Here is a 25,490-nt window from a genome sequence, read left to right as displayed (position 1 = left end):
ATAATTCAATATTATCATTTATTGTCTTTCAGTGGATTCATATCGTGATGATTATGATGATATTGTGATACACAATGCTGTTGTATAAATTGAGGATAACAAGCAAATTGTATTTAAAAAATGAAACATTTTAAGGAGTATTATTTGAAAATTTCAGAGTTTTGTTTGGCATCACACTTAATTTACTTTGCAGTTCAATGCGATGAACATCAATTTGATTATCCAATGTAACATTGCATAAGTAAGGCATATCGTGATATATATGTATATCGGTATCAGAAAAAAATCGTTTGATTATCGTGCATTTTGATTTCAACCATATCGCCCAACCTGACAGCACAGCACAACACAGCACAATATAACACAGCACAGTACAACAGAACACATCACAACACAACTCAGCAACCTAAACCTAACCCTATAATAAGCCTGACTGATTTAATATGATAACTCTGTTTTATTCTCACCCACCACACCAGACTTCAAAAGCCTAGAATGGGTTGCTTTTGATTCAAGGCGATCATTAGGAATATATCAGCAACATGTGTCTCTCTCTCTGTATTACTCTCTAATCCATATGTGGATCGCTCCCCTCCCCTCCCTCTCAGCTCTCCCCCATGGCCCATGCTGTGGTCCGTCTGCGGGACATGTTGTTTTGGGTCTCGCTCCTCGGCCTGTCTGGCTCCAATTTGTCCCACCATAGCAGAGAGCAATATCAGACACAGTTCTCTCTCTCTCACCCACACACTCTCTGTGTGGTTCCCAGCCTGCTCACACACAGACTCTCACAATGTGTTTTGCCGTAAGAAACAAGTCAGTGAGTGCACTTACTCACCGGCGCTCTCCACTTGGCTTTATAGTAAACCCAACTCTCTATTAGGTTGATGATGCATGTGGGAGCTACAGACTATTGCTCAGTAGCACTTCACCATTCTCAGGCACTGTCAGTAGCGGGAATAGAACTAACAACCCACTGACTACTATTGATCACTAGACTTCCCTTTCAAACCTACCAACATACCAAATTGATTAAAAGAAAAGTGAATTAACTCCATGCCTGAATGTCTTGATCACTGATATTGAATGAAATAATATCATAGGAATAACATCTTTGAAATCTGTTTTCACGTAAATTAAACACTGAACAACGAACCATATTGCTCCTTCTGACCCCTTTACTTTCAAAGCTTGAAGATTTGAGCCTGAACCCAACCCAAACCTGAAAATGTGTCCCAGTCAAGTCCAGTGGATCCAAACCCAAGTGACCGAGTGAGAACTTTCACCCGGCCTGACCCAATCCAATGGAGTTTCAGTTGGGTTAAATGTTAAACACCGAGCTAAATTTTTACCTTGCAGCCAGTCCCTGAAGTAGTGAAGCCACATGAGGGGCAGCTGTCCGTTGTCCTCCTTCAGCACGTAGCGAACGGAGTGGAACCTCTGGTGGAGCTGGTGCAGCAGAGGCTGGTTCTGGGCGTAGTCAGCCCGCTGCGTCACCACATACATGTTGTAGAAGGAGAAGAACTTGAACTGGGCGCCGATGAAGTCGTACTCGCTGGTCTCTCTGGGTACGATGTCAGTCAGCTCCAGGCCATCCCTCACCCGGGTCGTCCCGTATAGACTGACCCCCAGCAGGCACAGGAACAGCACTATCACAACCACCTGGAGACAGAAGGAGACAGGATGACCAATAAGATCTTCATAACATTATCCAATGTGCCTTACAGACTGCATACATTTTTAGCATAAGTCCCAATGGGAATGAAAGCCCTAACCCTGGCAGTGTTGGTACCATGGTCTGCCCATTGAGCTACAGAACCATTTTCATGCATATAAGTTGGTAGTTTCATGTTAAGCCATTCGTATTGTGTGATTTTTGTCATCTTTAGGCTGTCTAAGACAAGATTTTTACATCATGGATGAAATCTTTCATTGTGAATGATCCGCTGTCTTGAGTTACTCTACATCGAGTCCTAACAGTGTCAGAAATGTTGAGGTATATTCGTAGGGAGTGGCATCATCACTATGTATACAGATGCAGCCATTATAGACACCCCATGTTTGCATGCTGCAGCACTGTTGCACCACTGTTGAGAGGAATTACTTGCAAAACCCTCCAGAATAGATGCAGGCATCAACATTTCCTTAAGGCAGTCAGCTGTCAGAGCAGTGTTGCATGAATGAACTGATAATGTGGAAGAACATCTGACTCTTTGTGATCACAGTTCAAAGCTCTGCGATGAATAATGGCAGTGCCAAATTATTGGTGTTCTACTTTTGCGTGTGTGGTTTAAATAAGACTCACATGCTCTAATAATGACAGCTGTGCCACTGGATGAGTAGTTCTGAGAGGACAGGCCACCCAGTAGACTGTGGTCAGACTGAGTGTGTGTGTGTGTGTGTGTGTGAATGAGTCAGATAGTAAATGACCACAGCCTCAACCCCACACCTCCTCCTCCTACTCTATTTGCTAGTGACTAACGCTTCCACTGAAATTATCACCATAGTGAGTCAGCACACACACACACGCACACACACACACGCTTCCCTTACACAGTAGTCTCTTCCTCCGTCTGTCTCTCTCTCTCGTTCTTTCACACAAACACAGAAACGAAGCTCACCTTGGTGGTGGGCTGCAGGAGGAAGGGGGCGTAGTGCTTCTCAGCGAAGGAGGCCAGGGTCCAGCGGGAGCATGGAGGCTCCAGGCAGCGCAGGCCCAACGATGCTTCTCCGAACTGGGACAGCAGGTCCCGTGTGGAGCTGGTGTTCTCGGGGCTCTGGCAGGCCGCCGCCGCCGCATCGCCCTGGCGAACTGGGGCAGCACCTGGAGTTTGAGCAGCAGCAGCAGGAGGAGGAGGAGGATGATGATGGGAGAAGGTGGCAGAACCTCCAGATCCCCCATTACCGCGGCTCCCGCTGTTGTTGTTGTTGAGGTTGTCGTGGTTACTGCTGCCGCTCCTGCTGCCGCTGTTGTTGCTGCTGTAATATTCGTTACTAGGGTTGCTCCGTGTCGGAGCCGGGTTGATGGGCTGCACGGAGATCTGGGACCTGGGCTCGGCTGTGGTGTAGAAGGCCTGCGTCCGGGGGTCGTACTCCGTCCTCAGCTGCACGGTGGACTGCATGGTGATCTGGGTCTGCTGGGCAAAGCCGTGGCTGCTGTAGGAGGGAGGGGGGCTGCTATAGCTTGGGGGAGGGGTGCGATATGAGGGAGGAGGGGTGCAGTAGGATGGGGGAGGGCTGTAGTGGCTGCCGTCCGCCCCGTCCAGGTAAGCCTGAGGCTCGATCTGGATCACACGGTTGGCACACGGGCTGGAGAGAGAGCGAGAGAGAGAGAGAGAGAGAAAGCGAGAAAAGAGTTGAGTTAGACCGTAGAGTGCTGAGAAGTTTGGCAGGTACACCATCAGATTTCTAGAAGTGATTAAGCACCAGTTTCTCATATTCAAATTTTCAAGATCAGGTTGTTCTGGCAAAGCCTCAAAAGAAAACATTAACTTGAGATTTTTATCTCAAAATGTTCTAATTGGCATTAAATCTGGTTGAAAACCCTCATCAATCCTGCGTTACTGTGAATCCCCCCTTAGACAACAGCAAGAAATACAGAGATGAGACTTAGTATGGGAATTTAATAGTGTATACTCCTGTGTGCATCTGTGTGGTTGCTGTGCCAGTAAGCATGCCCAGACTGGCAGGCAGACTGGTGAAGTTTAATAAAGACTGTGAAGGATAAACAGCCAGTCAAACAACCAAGCAGCCAGACAGACAAACCGACAACTTTTAACAGTAATTAAGTTTTGACTGAGGGGGATTAAGGTGAAGATATCTCAGAGATAATCATGTGTGTGTGTGTGTGTGTGTCTACCTGTAGAAGCAGCAGAAGATGTCAAAGCGTCGGTCCTCTCTCCGGTAGAGGTCCATGCTGAGGATGGCGGGGAAGATGAGCAGCACCATGGCAAAGTTAAACACCACAACCACCGCAGCCTGCAGGAACACACACAGACAATATGTTATTTTATGGAAAATACTAGGAGAGTGGGCTGTAGTTTTTTTTATTTACTTAGTTGGAAAGTAGTAGGGGAGACCAGAGTGAGTGAAACACAGCAGAGAAAGTTCTGGTGGAATTGGGGGCACGAATGGCTTCAAAGGTAGAGGATTTAAAAATTAAAATCAAATGTGTGAGTATGTAATCTGGATAAAACAGAATAAAAGAGATACAATCTTGAATCCTGGGGAAAAATAGCTTCTCTGAATGCAGCTAAATTATCAGTCTAAATATGTTCTCTCTCAAAAGATATTTCTGCATCTCCATCCATGTCCAATTTTCCCCCCAAAAATTGAAAATGTTATATGAGCTCCAAGAATTACAGTCTCTCTGAAGCCTTACATATACCTTAAAATATCAGTATCTGGAAAAGCTGACATCAGAGAAAAAATGCCTTTCAACACATCTTCAATTCTTTCCAAGACCAAAAAACACTATCAATGTGCATAGAAAAAAGCAAGGTGTGTGTGTGAGTATATGTGTGTGTGTCTGTGTGTGTATGTGTGTGTGTGTGTGTGTGTGTGCGTGTGTATGTGTGTGTAATAGAAGCCAGTGCAGTGTGTAGTTTAGTATTTGAAGGTGGTGCACTGGAGCAGAGGGTGGGGGTTGGGGTTAGGTTGGGGCCCTGCCCAGAGTACAATCTGGATCTTGCGTAGTTGCCAGACCACTACACACACACACACACACACACACACACACACACACACACAATCCTGTGTGTGTGCCAGACCACCCAGGGAGCCGGAGGCCCGCGGGCCTGAGGTGATGAGCAGGCGCTGGGGCTGTACAGACAACACACACCCCTTACACACACACACACACTCACACAAAAAAATGCACATACACACACATCTCTACTGCCAGCTTAAAAAACTGCACAGCCTCCTACTTAAACCACACCTTAACACCAACCAGACACTCACACACACACACACACACAGACACACACACACACACACACAAACACACACACACACACAAACACACACCTCCCCTCACCCTCCCTCATTCCTTTGCTCACTACTCAGTCAACAACAGAGAGAAATAATATGAGACAAAGAGAGGGAGACATAGAAGAAACTTCTGTAAATAGAGAAAGACAATTCATTCTCAACTGGCCCAAAATCAGCTAGACAGATACAGTATCATGACACACACACACACACACACACACACACACACCAACACACATACACACACACTTGTCGCGACCGTTAGCTGACCCCAGAATAGACACCACTCGGAAGATTTATCATCAGATCTGTCCTGTGCGTGTGTGTGCGTGTGTGTGTGCGTGTGTGTGTGTGTGTGCGTGCGTGTGTGTGTTCATGCCATTATCAAGCTAAGATTCTTGCTTTTTTGTTTCCCCAGACTGGTGGAGGGGAGAAAACGAGAGATAGACAGATAGAGGGAGAGAGAGAGAAAGAGAGAGAGATGAATCCATTGAGGAGTCGACCATAGGAAGTGCTTAATGGCGATAAGGGCAAGAATGTTGTTTTTTAAGCACTCACACAGACACACACACACAGACACACACACACACACACACACACAGACACACACAAACCACAACCACAGGTCAGCAGATACACATCTCTCAACCCAGCATCAATGCAGAGCCCTACATGAGAGACAAACACCCTAGAGTGAGGCGTGTATGTGTGTATGCGTGTGTGTGTGTGTTATGTGTGTGTGTGTCCATGATAAAAGATGGGTATCAGCATGTCTGCCCTAGTGCAAGTCTTCCCCCCAACCACAGTCACAAAGCCACAGGTGTAAAGTATGCATGCTATGTGTATACGTGCACATGTGTGTGTGTGTGTACGTGTGTGTGTATGCATGTGTGAGAGGGTATGTGTATGCATGTGTGTGTGTATGTCCCCCCTATAAGAGCATACTGCATGGATTAGACCTATGGGGTAAATGGATCATGTTTGACAGACTCGCTGTACTAAAGCCATCTATCCACACATGCTAATATTCTACTCACTGTGGCGACGTCTCGCCTAACTCCATGTGTGTGTGTGTGTGTGTGAGCGTGTGTGTGTGAGAGAGACAAATATCACCACTTGCTTAACTATATACTTACTCACTTGTTGACTGTATATTATTTAACTGTAAGTAACTGTAAGTAAAATCAAGCAGCATACTTTTCTTCTTACTTCCCACTCATATAGCCTTTGTTTCAACTGATTTATGAAGGTCAATCCTGATACCTATATTTTTGTACTACAGCTGCCGATAGCTGATATTTCTTGCCAATATTCAATATCTTTAAATTTGACCACTTTCATGCCAAAACATTACAAGGATTCACTGCTTCCCCCAGAATTGTATATTCTCAGCAGGATGGAAAAGCCTCTGAAACAGCATGCAGACCATCATGTAAAGTCTTAAACCCTCCAGTGAAAAACCAGACTAATGAAGTTCTTTTAGGGTTCGCAGCGAGTGACCCACCACACATAATCAATGGTAGGGGAAACTCTGGCATGCTCAATATCTAATAAAACTCCAATATCGGCCTGATAGATCAGCAATCTCATATATCAGTCTAGCCCTTGTTTATACAACCCCGATTTGTTTATATTCTATTTTTACATCTATATTCTATTTACTTCTGGCTATATTCTACTAGTTTTGCTGCTGCAATAACCCAACTTCCACACAGGGATCATTAAAGTTTCATCTGATCTTATCTTCTCTTTACAGTATGCACCCTTGTGTTTGAGAGAGTGTGTGTGAATCACTGTTGGAGGCGGTTTGACTCGGTGACAGACCGACAGACATCTCTCTCTCTGTCCCAGTTTTCACCGCTCTGGTGACGTCTATAATTACTGACAGATGTTAGAGGAGTCAGAGCCCCCCACTGCATACCCCCGCCCTTACACACAGACCTTACACACACACACACACGCACAGACACACACACAGAAAGGCACACATACACACAGTTAGACCCTTGCTTTTCAAACCTCCCACACAGATACCGCAACCCCCCCACACTCACTCATACTCATAGCGTGAGGACATGCAAACACACACACACGCGCACACACACACACTCACACACACACAGGGATTGGGTTACGTGGACCTCAGCCACAATCTGGACAGACACCGGGCCCACCACTAAACAGCGTCTAAATGGGAGAGGGGGTGGGGGTGGATTTAGCAAAACACACACCCTCCTCACACACACTCACTTTCAGTTTGATGAATGAAATCAATAAAACAACGGCCTGGAGAAATCTGGAGCCAATGAAGACTGGAACAGGACCATTAGTGAAAGAGAGGCCCCACACGACTGAGCTCTCTCCCTCCCTCTCTCTCTCTCTCTCTCACACACACACACACACACACACACACACACACACTACCGGGCATACCTGTAGAGAAAAGGCTCTGAGCGCTGGGATGGGGATGAGGGCTGCCATGAAGAATGCTGTGACGTTACTGATGGAGGTGAGAGCCACGCTGGCCCCTGTCCTCTTCAGACACTCGCCTGTACGGTCCTGAGAGAGAGAGAGAGAGAGAGAGAGAGAGAGAGAGAGAGAGGGATATAGGCAAAGAGAGGCAGATGGAAAGAAAAGCAATTAAACACAAGTCTTCCGTTCAGATTTTAGCCAAAGGCAAATGTCTATGTGTAATACGTGAGATTATGTACAATTATCATAGTACTGATACAACTGACAGTGATTGCAATGATTCCTGAAGACCTGAAGTGCACTTAGATAATCCACCTAGGCCTGTCTACCTCTGTTTTAAGGATGGGGAAAAGAGCAAAGAAAGAAAGAAAGACAGAAAGAAAGAAAGAAAGAAAGAAAGAAAGAAAGAAAGAAAGAAAGAAAGAAAGAAAGAAAGAAAAGAAAAGAATCCAACAGGCTCGAGGCACAGACCAGTAATAGGGAATAAGGAATAATGGAATGATGCAGACAGAGAGGAAGATAAAATCAGTCAGTCATATTGGAAACTGATTGAGACACTAAGTGTTTACAATAATCCTAATCCAACTGTCCTTGACTTTGCTCTTAGCTGTCAGAGGAATCATAAGAACACACATCGCCTCTCTCGCCTCTATCGATTTGTTGCAAAATCGTAACTGCTGAACATCCTTTTTACTACGTCTTTGAGTAAAAACACACACACACACATGAACACACACACACACACCCCTAGCGGGTTTGTCGGCAGTTGTGTGAAGAGCTGAGGACGTGCAGGACCACACAGCGAGTGTGTGCATGCGTATCTGCGTGTGCGTGTGTCCATGTGTGTGTGTGTGTGTGTGTGTGTCACAGGAGAGATCAGGTTCAGCTCTGTTTAGTTTTCATCTCAGCCACACAAAGGAAGCTGAGGGGGGGTGGGGGGGGACGGGGACGAGAAGGAGAGGAAAGCGGGGGAAAACAAAAACAAGCAAATACATGTCTGTGTTTTCCCCTTCTGGAGATGAAAAGTTATCCCGCTGCACACAAACACACACACTCTCACACACACACACACACGCATGGATGCACGGCTGCACACATGGAAAATAATATAAACTTCAATCTCTATCAGTTTTTTTGTTTATTTTTTTTTGCATTCTTTTGCTTTATTGTACAGTGTGTAGTGGAGAGTGACAGCAAGGGAGGTAGGTCTTTAATGACATATCATGAGCTGGACTCAAACCCACAAACCCACAGCAGTGTAAAAGGAATGTGTGTGTGTCCCCCCCCCCCCCCCCCCCTGTTTAAGCTGAAGCCTTCAACCTGAGGTTCCATCCTACTGACTGCTGATAAAGAGACAATTTACTGTATACTCTTCCATTCACCATGCACAGGCAGAACACTTTCTTTCATTTGATGGAACGACACTATAATACATCCTACACTTAGGACCACACATGAGCATGCATTTACAGCAGTAGTCTAGTCCACAGAGTATACACTTCATACACAGGTGCAGGTGTGTAAAGTAGACAGTGTGATCCTGTAAGTCAGTAGCTGTCTTTCACTGAGAGAACTTGCATGTCTGCATCATCCAAATTCATTCAGCAGGTACTCAAGTCATGATATCCTTTGTTCAGTACAGTTGTTTAGCAATACTGAGTCAATTAATACAAGTATCTTCAGAATAAAAGCAACTACTGATCTGCAATAAAATGGCATTAGAGATAATCCTTGAATAACAAAAAGGCAAAGAGTGAATTTAAATATCTAAGATAGACTGCCTTGAAACGCACGCAGGCAGCCGCAGAACTTTAATCTTCTGGTGGATGTTTTCAGAACAGAAGACATTTAATATGGAGCTTTGCTTTGATGAGCGGGCTGAGTGTGTGGCACAGGGGTTGTTTGATGCTACATCACAGGCACAGACAGGCACTCACACATTCCTCTATGGAGGAGATAAGACGACAGAGGGGTTGAGACGGGGTGAGGGAGAAGTGTGTAAGTGTGTAAAGTTTGCGTCTGTGTGTGGGTGTGTGTGTGTGTGTGTGAGTGAGTGTGGGTGTTTGCCTCACCTCGAATGGGATCCTCTTGTTCTGTCCCGTCTCACTGAAGGCATGTGCGAGGAGGAAGACATCGTCCACCCCAACACCCAGAGCCAAGAAGGGGAGCACCTGTAATACACACACACCATATCACACACACACACACACTTCGTGAGCCGCTAGGAGGAACACAAGCCGGGAACGTGTGCTAGTGTGACTGATTTGTGTTGTGTGTCTCGTTGGATAATTACAGCCGTATTCGGTTTGAGTGCTTTTTAGTGGGTATCTGTGTGTAGGAGTGCATGTTTTGTGGATGGGATGTCCTGTTCTGGTTTGGTTGTTCTGGCATTATAGTGCAGAATCTTGACTTTTCTACTCCAAGTACAGAGCAACCAAAGCTGTATCATGAAACCACACAGCACAGCGCTCCATGGTTGGCAATATTTAAGATACCGTATAAGCAAGGGTTCTCAAAAATGTTCAGCCCAGTATCCCAATGAGAAACGCATTTTCTCACCCTTCAACCCATTAAAACATTTTAATTCTCCTGTCATATGGGCACACACAAAAGAGACAGGCCCGTGAACTATTTTGGGTCCTGAAACTGCAAAATAAAGAATCATTGTAAGAAATGTGACCTTGATTGACGGTCTCACAGACCATCCAATTAACTGACTCGCTGACTGACTGTGTGTGTTATGATACTCAAGCCGCCTTGGCTCTTGCTAACTGACCAGCTACCCGATCGGCTGGCTGTCCAGCGGGGTCCAGTGTGTGAGTTACCTGCGTGGTGGCAGCGTTGAAGGAGATGCCCAGGAGAGAGCAGAGGCCCAGGCCGGCTGCCACAGACAGCGCCACCAGCAGGACACCTGCCAGTCCTACAGCCCCCTGAGACTTGGCACAGTCCCACCGCAGCATGGTCAGACACGCATAGGCCAGCTGGACACAAACGGCACACAAGTAACCGGTCAATTAACCAACCTATTATACACAGAGCAGAAACCACTGACAGAACACACACATAATGATAATGCCCAAACAAATGAACTTATTTCTCTCCATAGAAAACAAAGGACTGCTTAATTGGGGTTCATGATACTCTGTTGATCCCTGTAAGAGAAACTTGTCCTTTCATTTCAAGCTAAAATGTAAAAAATTTGTTTTCAATTTTGCTCTCCAAGTTTGCTCAAATACAAACGCGTGCCAAAAGGCTGGTTCTCACCATGAGCAGGTAGCCGCTGGCCACGCGGATGACGCTGATGTCGGAGAAAGACTTGAGGATGTCCTCCAGGGTGGTGGTGGTGAAAGACAAGACCTTCTGAGAGGAATTCGCTGCCACACTCTGCTGCACCGCCTGGAGAGAGAGAGAGAGAGAGAGAGAGAGAGAGAGAGAGAGAGAGAGAGAGAGAGAGAGAGAGTGGAAAGGAAGGAAAAGCAAGGGAGAAATGGAGAGAGGGGGAAAAAATCAATGAGTAAGTGAACCAAATGATGCCTTAATTGTGCAAGTCATCAAGTTGTAGCACTGAATGATGTCTCCTTGGACAGCAGACAGAATGAAAAAGCTGGGAATAATATGGGAAAAGCAGCAGTCTGTTCCACAAATGTTGCTGAAATTACATGTCCTACATAAACAACAGAAAAATCCCATCTCTGAATAATAAGCTCCACCTCCAGTGTAGGAGGTATTCAGGAGACTCCGTAGACAGTACCATGACCCATCCTCTCTTTCTCTCACTGTCTCATCGCAGACAGATGGCTTCAACATTGAACTGTGCTTACTGCTCAGTGGGGAGCAATGCTGGCTGACACACATTAGGAAACACGCACTACATCACACACACTCGCGCTCACGTGTGAACACGCACATGTGTGAGACACATACCGACATGCGCGCACATATTCTTCCAGACACGCCTAATTGTGCATAACACACTCAAACACACGGCACACTGTTAGAAACGTGCTCACACATTTGTACACACACAGATAGTAACAACATTTTTGCAGTTCTTGGCTCTTTCACTGATGGTTGCCAGAGCCGTATTTCATTGATAAAAACACTGAAGTCAGACAAATGATCACACCTCCTCTCTATCACTGAACACTGGGCCCCAAGATGAATGGCGCGCTCACACGCAGACACACACACACACACACACACACACGCACACACACACACACACGAATACAAGGTCACACCGTGTCGAGCAGAGGTTGGGGCCTCCAAAACAAAGACCAGATGATGTCACACATGAGCCACCAATGGGGCCACAGCTGGGAAAGAGATTGTGTGTGAACTTTTGAGTGTGTGTGCGAGATGTGCGTATGAGAGAGAGAGAGAGAGAGAGAGAGAGAGAGAGAGAGAGAGAGCACTCCCTTAATGTATTCCAGACATGCTTGCTCCATTGCTCTGTTGCTCCCCTCCACTGAGCAGAGAGAGGGAGGCGAGCCTTAGCCCATTACCACACACCAACAGTGGGCCTAGTATCTATCAGGGGCCCGGGCTTTGGATGGGGCCTTTCCATGTTCACCTGTATCCGGCCTGTGATTTACAGCGTGGTTGTGGAGGATTTAAGGTCTGAAACGAAGCCTCTCTTTTCCCATTCTCTCTGCAACACACACACACGCTCTTTCTCTCTCTCTGGATCTCTCCCTCTCTGCATGTCTCATCTCAAAGTGCTTTGGCCCTTACCTCGGAGTATCTCCTCTGCCAGGCTTCCAGGATGGCTGCGGCCTTATCTTCGTTCCAGTTGATGTGGGAAACCTCCTCATAGCCCCGCAGGTGCTCAAACATCTGCTTGGGAGTCATCAGCTGGAACATGGTCTGTAAGGCCTGGGCACTGGAGGGCGGGATGGAGGGAGGGTGGCAGGGTGAGAGGGAGGAAAAGGGAAGGATAGGTGGAAAGGGGGGGGGGGGATGAAAAGAAGGGAGGTCGGTAGAGGGAGACGTAGGAGGTGGGAGGGAGGAGAAGAGAGAGAGGTGGGGAAGGAGAGAGATATTATTATTTAAAGTAATAAACCATGACATTTTCATATAAATAAATGTCAGTTTTGCTATTCTCTATTGCCGACCGCTATAACACAATGATGATCCAACCTATATCCACTGTGTGAACATTTTTTACATCTGCTGTTCTAAACACCGGGTGTCTTTCCCAGGCAAAAACCCTCACAGGAAGGGATGCATTTTACGTTTCCAGCAGCAGCAACAGAAGTTTGTTTAGACTAAATAGAAGAAGAAACAGGGTAGTTAGCATGAGCAGCGATAGCCGCCATGGCTGAACAGACAAAGAAAAGAGCGCCACCTACAGAAACTCAAACTTCGTCGGCACAAAATCAAAGGAAAAAGACGTCACAGTGCTGAACACACTGACTGCAGGGTGATCTCTGGGACATGCAGCGCAGAGACACCACAGCAGCGACCGTTTATCATTTAAGACGCCAAAATGAGGATCTTGCAAAGTACCACTTTAAATTGTGTGAAATTCCTAAAACCTCGCCAAGTCTTTAACAAAATGACATGGAACTGGAGTGTCATCTAAAAATGTCACAGTCAACTCGGTCAATGTAATAGTAAATCATCAAATTTTACAAACCAAAGCAGCAGACATTGGCTAGTCATTCTCCTTATGAATGTGATCACTGTAATATGGTGATAATCACGGTAATGGTGGCAGTTAGTAAACAAGATGTAGACATTGAGTGCCAAGACGCCAACATTAACAGCCCGATGGCTAAATCACACACACACACACACACATATATATATACACACACACACTTACTCTCACACACACACACACACACACACACACACGCACACGCACACATACACAGAGTCAGGCACGCACAGACACCCTAATGACCCAACCTTGCCAGGAAAAAACACAACCACAAAACAAACAACGCACCCCACTGTACTCTGTGACCAGTATGTGTGTGAATGTGCGTGGGTGTGTGTGTGTGTGCGTATGCACCATCCAAACTGCGATTTAATATGAAAATAAGTGGTCCATTAGCAAAAATTTCACATAATCTGTAAAGTTTATCCCTGTTAGGGCGAACTTCTTACCACTTAATAAAATACGCATGTTTTAATTTCCGTTTGCATGTGTATACTTTATGTTGTATGCTTATATAAAAATCATGTACAATTTATGATTGTGTGCCCTGTGTAATGTGTTTTGTTATGTTGGGCAAAGAGCTTACTGTGCACATAAAACTAAGGGTCCATAAGTATACCACAAACAAATTTATGTACTTTGTCTCTGTGCTTGATATGCACACTGGCATTAAGTGCAGTCATCTTATATAGCTGTATATTTGGACAAACGAGCCAGGCAATAGATCACTCTGTGCACGGGTGTGTGTGTGTCTATGTGTGTGTGTAGAAGTGGGTAAGCAGTGTCCAAGCAGAGCAGCCAGAGCTGAGCAGGAACAGCTGGAGCTCTAAGATTTCACTGGAATCTGCTAATGACTGCAAGATTTACAGCACAGAGCGCACACGGACGCACGCACGCGCCGTTTCGGAGAGTATAAAAGAACAAAAAACACACACTCCGTCCAGAATAAGCGCTGCCGTGATCACAGCGGTGTTTATGGGTGTGTGTGTGCATGTGTAAGTGTGAGTATGTTACCTGAGCAGGGGTCCGCTGCCGTTCTTGGTGGTCCCTCCTACGATCAGTTCCTCCTGCCAGTGCATGTACTTCCTGGACAGACCATGGCAGCCGCCACTCAGGGCCCGCGCCACGTCGAATGGCTGGCGAACCAGCAATAAAAGCAACAGGGAGGAAAAAAAAAAGGTCAGCAGCTAGGCTCAAGCTAAAGATTTTGCTTATGTTTTACCAAAAAAGTATGAATTTGGATAGATCTGTAATGCTGGGTGAGCCTGCATGTGTGTACAGGCCTTCAAAGCCCGTCCTGTGTGTGTGTGTGTGCCTACCTTGGTGGCGTTTTTGTTGGGTGCGGTGAGGGGGCAGTCGGGGTCGGCCGGGTTCAGACAGGGTCTATCCATGTAGCCGTGTCCGACGTCCGCCTTCTCCAGCATGTCCTCGAAGCTGTCCACCGGGAAGTTCCCGGCTCGCAGCTCCTCCAGGAAGTCCTTCGGGTCAAAATTGGTCCACTGAAGAGGGGGCTTCCCTCTGTGAAGGGCAGATTAGGACTGTTGTTTAGACTCTGACCCTGACTGATAATATGATGCCGTGTTCCATATTGTTTTGTGTATTTTGAGAGTTAAGTTCAAGTTCAAGTTCGTTTATTTATACAGCCCTTTATCACAAGCATGTCTCGGAGGACTTTACAGAGAATGTGTCTAGCTAGATCTAACTAAACACAATCAATGGTGAACAAAATTATATAGGACAAGCATAGCGAAAAACACAAGGTAGGCAAGAGTAGATTTTAGCAAGACAATCTACCTATTCTACATAGAGTTAACTCATCAGATGCTAGAGCAACTAAACTGATTCCGACTATCTGTTTTATCCCCAGTGTGTTGTATTTCTGTTCGGATATCAGTGAACTATCTGCATGTGTTGTGTTTCTGCCTGAAGATTAGTATTATTCCTTGACTGTTGTCTGTAGAAAGTCTGTAGCTTGGATTCTAGAGCAAGTACTTGACAAAACAACTATCACATCAATCCTGTTTTAGCGGCATTGAGTTGTGGGGTTACTTTATGCTTGTGTATTTGACTTTAGCTACATTTTTAAACCTTAACTGCTGTTTAATTGCCATTCCACTTCCAGAATTGTATAGGGAGAAAGGAAACTATGCGTTTAAGTTTTTCGGGTTGCATTTGTCAGATGTTTAGGTGCAATTATGTGCACAGTTTGCCTCTCACTCGCAGTTTCGATTGGCTGCCAAATTTCTGTGAGGTATACCAAGTATAATAAGGAGTGAGACCAGAAAGAATCTCTGTCCTGCTCTGTGCTAGAAAACAATAAATGGAGACCTATTCCCATCGTGCAGCGGCGGAGTGGTGAATTCCTGCTCCAAACCGGTCCTTGTCTCTCTATGCTCTCTATGCCTCGCACATTCCAATCTCTCTCTTTCTCTGAATCTCTCTCTCTCTGTGGTTCAGACTACATTGTATGTGCTTAACCAGGCTTGGGTCATTATTCCCAGCCTCCCAACCAGAACATAGTAAAAACCTTATTTACCATCTGAGACCAAGGGGCAACACACACACACACAGACACACACACACACACACGCAGACTCACACGCATACACCGATGACAACGGCTCACGCTCATACGCTTTCGCACACAGACAAAACACGCATATACGCTGACGGCAATGACACACACAAACACACGCGCATGTGCATGCACACACACACACACGCAGAGGTAAAGGTCTGCTGAGTATTACTGTAGCAGCAGGCCATTAGCAACAGAAGGGCCAGACAATGGTGTGAGGCCCAGGGCTGGAGAGAAACTATCGCCAGCGCTACGCATGCCAGCAACCACTACAATAGAGCCTTCAGAGGGGACGAGTTCAGGACACACACACACACAGACACACATGCACACACACACACACACACACACTCTTGTTCCTCTGTGGTGTCTGTTTGGTTGGGCTGAGCGTGTTTGGCAGTCACTGCTAAAGGGGTAAAAACAAGATCCAGAGTTCCAGATCTCCTCCCTCTCTCTCTCTCTGTCTCTCTCTCTATCTCTCTGTCTCTCTCTCTCTCTCTCTCTCTCTCCAACATAACAGACGGCAACAATCTGAACATACTGTCACCATACGGTATCTCCATAACCAACACTCATGAGCTCAGCATTAGATCTCATTATCCCCAAACATCATTTTAATACGTTTGCCAATTGACCTCATAGCGAGGAAAGCCCTATGTGTGACCAATTAAAAAAGCATTTGATCATCTGACCATTTGACTGCTTGAAAGAGACTGGTCAGTTGATCTAATGATATGCTGTGTTGGCATGATCAGATTGTGTTACCACATCATAAAATAAGAAAAAGTTTTGTGTACTTACGGGAGATAGACCATTCCAGATTGGAGCTTGGCTCCCTCCCAGAAACAGTCCAATGGGGTGATGATGAGGCAGGGATGTAGCTTCTCTATGATCTAATTGGGCAGACACACACACACACACACACATACACACACACACACACACACACACACACAGAGGAGTATTGACACATTGAGGAATGGAGGAAACAAGCAACAAAGACCAAAAAAAAAACGAATTTTGTTGATGATATTTCAACAGGACCTTGGGAGTAAAAGTCCAGATAAAAAATAACTTTACAGTGTCAAACTGAAACGTCTTCGATCTTACCTGATCCATAAAATGAGTTTCCGTCACTAGCTCTCCTGATTTGTAGCATAAGTGTTCTAATTTCCACTGTCTACAAAGGGGAGCAAAACAGATGATCAGTTTTCTTCGAATAAATTTATCATCATCATCAAGAATACATTTATCATCTGTATCCACTAATATCAGCCAGACAGACAAGCAGAAAGACATGGTGCAACAACGCTTACCTGTTGTAAAGGTAAACATGAACTCTGCTGGCTCGGATAGCTGAGTCCAGGTGCTGTCGTAGCGCCTCCACCGTTAGAACGTTGGCTCCCTCCTCCCGCGGCGTCTGGATCATCAGCTGAGGGTTAAACATGGCTTCCTCGCCCATCTTCTGACGCGTGTACTTCAGCTCCTGGTTCACACGCCCGCCGACTGGACAGAGAGGAGCAGACGTGTTTAAACTCACCGTGCAAACATCCAAACACACCAAACATACTCCTACTGGTTTAAATCAGTATATTGCACATACACATTCCTTTCCAAGAATGACAGAAGGTCAGACAGACAGGACACACACAGTCTGACGGCCCCCCACTCACAAACACACAAGCAAAATCATGTACTACAACATCTCTGACCTAAGAAATAATCCTCTATTTTTCCCGCAAAGTAAACCCAAAGACATCTCAGCCCGGCCACGACATTATCAGACTCCTATCTTAAACAAAAGAGCTTTGCTTACAGCGAGCTCGTACCGGTGCGCTGCCAAACATCCTAACTCCTTTGGATCTAGGAGAGCAACATCACTCGAACAAATCCACATTTCAAAAAGACAGCTTAATGTTTCTACTCAAATTTGCTGACAAGTCAGCAAGTGCCAGACCACGTTCAGTGCATGTGTGTGTGTGTGTGTGAGTGTGTGTGTGTGTGAGAGAGAGGCTCTCTTCCAGGCTTTGCTCCCAGTATCGTGGTGGGACTAAGCCCTGTGCGTGCGCTCTGAGCTCTCAGCTAGCCCAGCTACAAAAGCAGCCTTTCAGGTCCTTTAGCTACCCTGCTCCACCCCAGCATAGCCAAGGCAACTCTGGCAAAGACTCTCTCTCACACAGACACACACACACACACTCACACACACACACGCTCGAACAAATGCAGGCAAATGCTCACATGCATGTACACACATACACACATTCCCACACTTGTGTCAGTCAACTACAAGGCTGATTCATTCCAAACTTTCATTGGCAAAAAAATTGGTGCTGAATTTTGAAGCTACTGACCGCCAGCTATGCTACAACGTTAAATGTGGAATAAAAGTACATGGTTTTTTTTTTAATATAACATCACTTTAGACTACTCACTTCAGACTGGGGGTTGTGTGTGTGCTTGTGCATGTGTATGTGCATGTTTGTCTGTGTGTGTATGTGTGTGTGTGTCTGCCTGTCTGTATCCCTCAACTCTGTGTATCTGTGTCTGATTTACCAGCAGAATATTTGAGCCCTTCCATCATCATCAGTGAGTGAATGTTCAATGACAACTCAGTATAGTCCTCTGTCTTCTTTCACTCGCTCACACACACACACACACAGCCACACACACACACACACACACACACAGGCCCGCACACACACAGGCGCGCACACCCACCAACATGAAAAATGCACTGTGAGAAAGCCGACTGTGTGAAAAATCTGTAACATTTTACTATGCCCTAATCCAATTGAACAATTCCGCTCGATTCATGCAACAACAGGCATAGGTTGAATATTTTCGGCCCATTGTAATGGCATTAAAGTTGAACATAAGCATGCCTATTCTGCTGGGCTGGACCACCCAGTCAGACCAATGGAACGGGGAGGGAGGGGGCCGTGTCTCGGGGCATTAGGAAAACACACTTGATTTCTTTTTTTCTGGACCCAAACAGCATTCCCATCTGATCCCGTCTGAAGGCATGTTTATAATACTCATCATTAATAGCAGGCCCAGGCTAACCGGAGCGACATGCTTTCCACTGCTAGGCAAGCTAGACAGCTACGGTACACCAAGCCCCCCACCCCCACCCCCCCCCCCCCTTCAAAAGAGCACGCATGGAACTGATTTAGACCCTACACACACTGACAGTGCACTAACAAGTCGACTTGTCTGGTACACTCAGCGCTCAAAGGCACAGCTAGCCCGAGGCTTCTTCTCAAAGAACACTGACAAGAAGTAGAACTGGGAACACAGCGGATACTAGAGAGAGAGAGAGAGGCTGGTGCATCCATTTTCAGTTTGCTTCTAAGCGTGCTAGAAGATGAGAAAAGATGATTGAAAAAAGATGGGAGGGACGTGCTTAGAAAGACCTCTCTCTCTCTCTCTCTCTCTCTGTTCTGAACACATTCCAAGATCTGGACTGCCACCCAAAGACCTTGAGTTTACAGCAAGCAGTGAGGAATGGGACAAGTCAAAGGAATGTACTCTCTCTCTCTCTCTCTCTCTCTCTCTCTCTCTCTCTCTCTCTCTCTCTACAGGAAACAGCACATTACGGCCTCAGGCTTGGAGAATTCCACACTTCACGAGGTTACAGCGTTTTGGGGTCAACACTCGCACAGCCTCAGGGTGAAATTAACACCCCAGCTGGACCGAGAAAATGTGTGCGTGTGAGTGTGTGTGTGTGTGTGCGTTTGTGTCCGTGCGAGCATGTGCGTGTGAGTGTGTACACACAGCTGTGTTTCTTCAATGACACATATTCCCATATTCCTTCTCCTAAGAAAACTGGTTGACCCCGGCATGTGTTGATATCTCAGAGGTGTCCTGCTCAAGGCCTCAACAGCTACGGCCTAAAACAAAGTGCCATTGACACTTTCAAATACGTCCCATTGCATTCCATTTCTCACACTCTTCCTTTCTCTTCCCTAGTCCCTTTCCTTCATCCCTCTCTTCTCCTTCTCAATCTCCTCCACTACCCATCCCCAACTGTCATTCACACACATGTGAGGTGTTTATGTGTACTGCCACCCGTGTGTATGTGTGTGTGTGCGTGTGTTACTATATGTGTGCCTGCATTACTAACAATAATACTATCAAACCAATTGCTGGAACAGGTTTGTCCAAAAAAAAGCCGCTTTTCAAGGGAGCACTTTTCAAAAATAGGCCTACACACAAAAGAAGCAAATGAGTGTCTTTGTCCATGTGGGGAAAATGATGGAGGTTTGGGAGATGGAGGATTGGGAGAGGAGAGGAGAGGAGAGAAGAGAAGAGAAGAGAAGAGAAGAGAAGAGAAGAGAAGAGAAGAGAAGAGAAGAGAACGGGCAGGCCTATGTGTGTCACTGTATTGCAGCCTTCAGCAAGGGTATTCAGTTTGTTGCATAACATTAACCCCTGGTCCCCCCTATTCTCAATGTGGGGGACGGGGGACGGAGGGAGAGAAAGTGGGTTTCTAAGGAACTGACATCACCCCCTCCCCCTTCTCAGTTCTGAACTCAAACCCCCACCCCTCCACCCCCATACTCTCATTTTCTCTCTCTCGGCTCTATTCAGCGCTGGTCTGTGATTGGCCAGATCATGATGGCAATCAGCCCAGCCCCTCTGTCAAAGCCAACCCCCACCTCCCCCTTCTCTCTCTCTCTCTCTCTCTCTCTCTCCCCCTTTCTCTCTCTTCCACGCTGCAACACACAACAACACAGCCCCACCCCCCGCACATCTCCTACGCCTGACAACGGAAGCATCCCTCACTTTAAAGTGAAACATGCACCACCAGTGGCAAACAACTTGATTTCAACAACTTGTGTGTGGCTCTGACATGACAAACACACACACACACAAACACACACACACACACACACACACACACACACACACACCTTGTACAGACATACAAAAACAATCAAAATACACAAAACAATAAAAGTATCCCTCCCGTGAAATTTTGCACAACCGGAATAGACATCCCAAGTCTCGCCCAGGATGTGTTTCCCTCCTATCAGCAGATCTAGAATCAGTTTTGAGTCCCACTTTCCCTCACCTCCACTAAAAGGGGTCTGATATAATATCTGACCCAGTATCAGAGAGCTCAGCGGGGGGTGAGACAAGGCTGTTAAAGGGAGCAGAGGGAGAAGTGTCATGTTATGTGATAGGAGCACGCGTGTGTGTAGGATATACGTGCATATACGTGTGCATGTACGTGTATGTGCATGTGGATACACGCATCTACGTGCGCATGCGTGCGTGTGTGTGTTCATGTGTGTGTGTGTGCAGAGAGAGGATTAGCTGGATTAGGCCCCCTCTCAGCAGGGACCCCCTGTGGTGAGGAGGAAGCCCCCCAAAACCAGGTCATCTCTCTGCCACCAAGTTTCCAGCGACCTCCCATACCCTGAGCCCCCGATACCACACCGCCAGGAGAGTTGGAGCGCTCCACAGCTCCCCACAACATATACATGAGGATGTGATCAGGATGACCCCCCACAAAAAAAACAGGGAGCAACCATGGACACACAAGCGGACACAAGCGGCAGCATCTCCATAGTAGCCGAAAGCCATTTAAAAAAAAAAATAAGTCACATGTGGAAAATACACATGTGAATTCAAAGCACATGTGCTTATTGGACACATGTTGGCTTTGTCATGACATGTGAAATACATTTTTCACACGTTAAACAAACATTAGAAGCTGACTACATGTAGTTAAAAAAAAAACTAAATTCTCACATCTGAGGTGCAAATTGTCACGTGACAAAATTGCTGACGTGAAAACCAGCATGTATCCAAAAATCACATGTGGTTTGAATTCACGTGTATTTTCCCAGGTGACTTTTTTTTTGTAAGGGCTGAATTACTGAGAGAAAAAACTGCATCACATCCCTGTATACAAGGTAAGCTGACATAGACACAGTGCTTCATATATCTATGCTACAAGCAGTGGAGACATGCTTAACATGCAGCGATGACACAAGACATCTACACCAAATAGTCTATTTTCATTGGAGCAGTTTGATGAACACAGAGCAGGCTCCAACTCAAGAGAAGATTTCATTAAAAGAAGAAAGTATAAAAGGGAGAAAAAGATTGCGTCATCGTCTCTCATGTTCCCTCCCTCTGTCCCCACCAGTGCTCTGTCAATCTGTCCAGGTATGGTTTTCCCACAGTAGGGACCTCCTCTTTTCTCTTCTCTGTTCTTCTTCCTTCCTCCTGTTCTTTCTCTCAGCTGCTGCTGCCAATCGCCTGACAGGGCTTTGATCTCCGAGGAGAACCCACCTGTTGCTCCGCCATCCCTCTGCTTCTACCTTCATCTGCCGTCGTTCCATTTCTGCCCTTCACTGTATCTTGTAAAGTACGCATTACTGTTGCTCTTGCTGCTACATCCTCATACACCCCAATTAAAACCTCAGCAAACGTCTACTATTCTCTGCCATAAGGCATGAATCAAGATATTGTCACTCATTATATTGTGGAGATGAGAGATGTATCACTTACAGCCATGATCTAAAATATTTAACTACAGCTGGGTAATGAAATTCAATGACAAGGCCTACCATAATCTCATGTCAAAGTAAGAAGTTTGGGAAGAAACAATGGCTTTGAATTGTTCCCAAACTTTATTTGATTACTTAATTTGACTTATTAATTTAGAAACTTTTATTTCCACTTTGTTTCTCATGACAATATCTTGAACCTGTTACTGTGTACTGAATTGCATCAGAAGCAGAGCAATAGTGTGACCATCACTTTTTCTGCCTTCCTCTATCAAAACCATAAACGCCTCACATAACACGCCATCAACTATTATCCTGTTTCTATCTTTTATTACTCAACATTTTACTATGTGTTCCTCTCTTACTCTCCAGTCATGCATTGTTTCCACATTGTTCCTCCTCCAACACTCTTTTATAACTTCTACTCGTTTGACTTTGCCCACAACTTCTTTCTAGACGAAGCCATTGAAGAGGTCCCACCGTTTACTGCATGTTTGCTGGACTCCATGAATTGGTTGGGTTGGTTTGAGATTTGTTTAGAAAATGTGGGTTTCCAGTCCTCCTGCTCTCTCTCATCACCTTGAACGTACTGGACCCATCTAGCATGAGTACTAGCAGTCATAGCAGGAGCAGTAGCAGTAATAGCAGTACTGACTGTGAGCTGGGCAATGCAGGTGTGCACACATCCACAAATGCTTGCTGAAAGGCCTCACTGAGAGCCGAGACCCTATCTGACCCAGAGCAACTCTTTTCTCCCCCCCCCCCCCCCCCCCTTCACTCTCTCTCTCTCTCTCTCTCCTTTCAGCTTTCAAAGGGGAGGGGACTGCCACACAGAGGGAGGGTAAAACAAGCAAGGTAGAGAGCGAGTGATTAAGAAAGAAAAGAAAAAAGTAAGGGAGTGAGTGAAAGAGAGTGATATATATATATATAGAGAGAGAGAGGGGGGAGAGAGAGAAATAGAGAGAGGGAGAGAAATAGTGAGAAATGGGGAGGGAAGTGCTCTGACATGCAGCTGTAGCACAATGTCCCCCCAGCTCACCCCCCCACCCCCCACCCCACCCCCCCGACAGCACCCCGACCCCTGACACAAATGTGACACCCCAGCTGCCAACCCCTGCCCCCCCCCCCCCACTCCGACGCCACACCCCCTCCCTCCCCACCAACCCTCACCCCCCAACTCCAACATTACCATATGTATGGGTCCCCTCGCCCCTGATTATGCTAATCACCTGTCCGGCCCCTGCAGCCCCTAAAATGGGTGTATTTAGCAGTCGGCTGGCTCCCAATGCAGCTTCCCCTGGGCCCGAGGTGTACATTCACACACTCCTCAATGGGCAGATTCTTCCACGTTGCTGCCTTCATTCAGGTCCCACCCCCCCATCCACCCCCCCCCCCCCACCCTAAAAAAAATCCTATTCAATGCCACTGGATTCACAGAGCAGTGGAAAGAGTAGTAAGGAAAGAAAACGATGAGAGAAAGTCTGTGTGTGTAGTGTGTGTGTGTGTGTGTGTGTGTGAGAGCGAGTGTGCTTGTGTGCAGCGGTCGCGGTTTCGACTGAAAATACCCAAGATGTCGGGCAAAATGATGTGTTAATTGACGTATGTGACCAAGAGGACACAGGAGATTTCATTTCGATTTTCATTGTGAGTGATTTGAAATTCTTACAGCGCCATAAAATCGAGACAACAAAAACGAGGGACAAATTTTTTTTAAAACCACCCATTCATGGTTCAAATTAGAGCCAAGACTATAAAAAAGCCCCAAATTTTGTGAAATTACAAAAACTCTTTCATCAAAAAAAAAAAAACATCCTTGTCCTATAGTTTTACATAAGGCCGTCTCTCCTGTCGGTGCCTGTCGAATGCAAGCCAGGTGAGCCCTCTCCCCCTGCTGCATTTACTGCCCTGTGATTGGCCCACAGCCCAGCCATAACAGACCGTGACATGAGCCTGAGCAGCCAATCTCAGCCAGCCATCTCTCTGTCATTTCCTGGAAAGATGGCCCATGATTCCAGGTATCCCAAAATCACACATTCCTAAGTGTGGAGTAGAGAAGACACACGGACAGAGAGAGAGACAGGGGAGAGATGGAGAAAAACAGAGAGAAAGACAGATAGAATTCTGTTTCATAGCACTTCTCTCTTACATGATGTTTCTATGATCACAGGAAGATTGTGAGCGCACTAATACCCTGACATTTGCACTCCTGATTTTTGTTACCAATTTAGTTGATATCGGAATTGAAGCTTATTTCACTGTGAGTCGCTCTGGTGAAGAGTGTAAGCTACAAATGTATAATGTAAAAGACAGAGAAGACTAGAGAGACAATGACAGAACGAGAGAGTGAGACAGAGGGAATGGGAGAGAGAGAAAAAGAAAGAGAGACCCAGCAGTACATCAGCCTGTTGCAGCACTGGGTCACAGGTGTTCCCCTGTCCCAACACTACAGCCAGCCTAGCAGGACGGCCTCAGCGCAGGCTCAAAGCTGGAAGCTGCTGCCTTCTGACGCACACTGACTCACTCTGGAACTCCAAACCTCTCAATCATCTGAGAGGGGAAACGTTTTATATTATTGTATCATTATGTCTCGCGTGTGTGTGTGTGTGTATGTGTGTGTGGTAGTGGCGTAATTGCTGTTGTTACAAGATTCGATGACGTCGTGCCGTAGGAATTGCAATGAACTGAACTGCGACGTAACCCGTGCGTACCAGAAGGCCTAACATACACACACACACACACACACACACGGGCAAACGCTCTAGCGACACACACAATTTGGAGAAATCTACAGTACGTTCACATGAAAAACTCTCTGTGCTGCAGTCTGAAAAGCATCAATCCACACCCCAATCTCTCTCCTAGTGTACCGCAGGCATTGCAGCCAAAACACAAACACACTACCGCTACTATACTCCTGCTTCTCCCCCCCTACTCTCTCACTCTCTCTCTCTCTCTCTCTCTGCTGTTTCGTACTTTCTCCGCCCCTCTGGCAGTCAGCGCTGGGAGGGAGGGAAGAGAGGAAAGGGGAAGAGGGAGGGAGGGAGGAAAGGAGGGCTGCAGGGAAGGAGGGAGGGCGGGAGGGAGGCCAGACCACCCTGCTCTCATGGCAGGGCTGAGTGTTTACATTGCCGTGCCTCACTCTGTAATACATCTGGCATTCTGAGGCCACTCTCTCTCTCCAGCCAGGGAAGGGGGGGATGGAGGAGGAGGAGGGAGGGAGGGAGGGAGGGAGGGGGGAGGGGGGTGCAGGGAGGAGGAGGAGGCT

At 46.4% G+C, this 25,490-nt stretch overlaps 1 protein-coding gene across 2 annotated transcripts in view; it reads right to left on the bottom strand.

The window, feature by feature from the left end:
• The window catches only part of ptch1 (patched 1), a 51,517-nt gene that overhangs the window by 15,829 nt on the left and 10,198 nt on the right, over nucleotides 1–25,490 (bottom strand). For both annotated transcript variants that reach the window (XM_071894762.2, XM_071894760.2), the window contains exons 3-15: nucleotides 17,021–17,210; nucleotides 16,815–16,884; nucleotides 16,506–16,597; nucleotides 14,446–14,644; nucleotides 14,141–14,262; nucleotides 12,196–12,343; nucleotides 10,726–10,857; nucleotides 10,287–10,442; nucleotides 9,534–9,632; nucleotides 7,423–7,548; nucleotides 3,857–3,975; nucleotides 2,619–3,306; nucleotides 1,350–1,659 (exon numbers count right to left, since the gene is read on the bottom strand). In XM_071894762.2, coding sequence (XP_071750863.1) covers nucleotides 1,350–1,659; nucleotides 2,619–3,306; nucleotides 3,857–3,975; nucleotides 7,423–7,548; nucleotides 9,534–9,632; nucleotides 10,287–10,442; nucleotides 10,726–10,857; nucleotides 12,196–12,343; nucleotides 14,141–14,262; nucleotides 14,446–14,644; nucleotides 16,506–16,597; nucleotides 16,815–16,884; nucleotides 17,021–17,210 — 2,451 coding nt within the window. The remainder of the gene's footprint in view (nucleotides 1–1,349; nucleotides 1,660–2,618; nucleotides 3,307–3,856; nucleotides 3,976–7,422; nucleotides 7,549–9,533; nucleotides 9,633–10,286; nucleotides 10,443–10,725; nucleotides 10,858–12,195; nucleotides 12,344–14,140; nucleotides 14,263–14,445; nucleotides 14,645–16,505; nucleotides 16,598–16,814; nucleotides 16,885–17,020; nucleotides 17,211–25,490) is intronic.

Source organism: Centroberyx gerrardi, chromosome 8 (genome assembly GCF_048128805.1).
Source record: "Centroberyx gerrardi isolate f3 chromosome 8, fCenGer3.hap1.cur.20231027, whole genome shotgun sequence".
Lineage (NCBI taxonomy): Eukaryota > Metazoa > Chordata > Actinopteri > Beryciformes > Berycidae > Centroberyx > Centroberyx gerrardi.
Note: the sequence above shows the minus strand (reverse complement) of the source record. Positions and strands in the feature narration are given on the sequence as shown.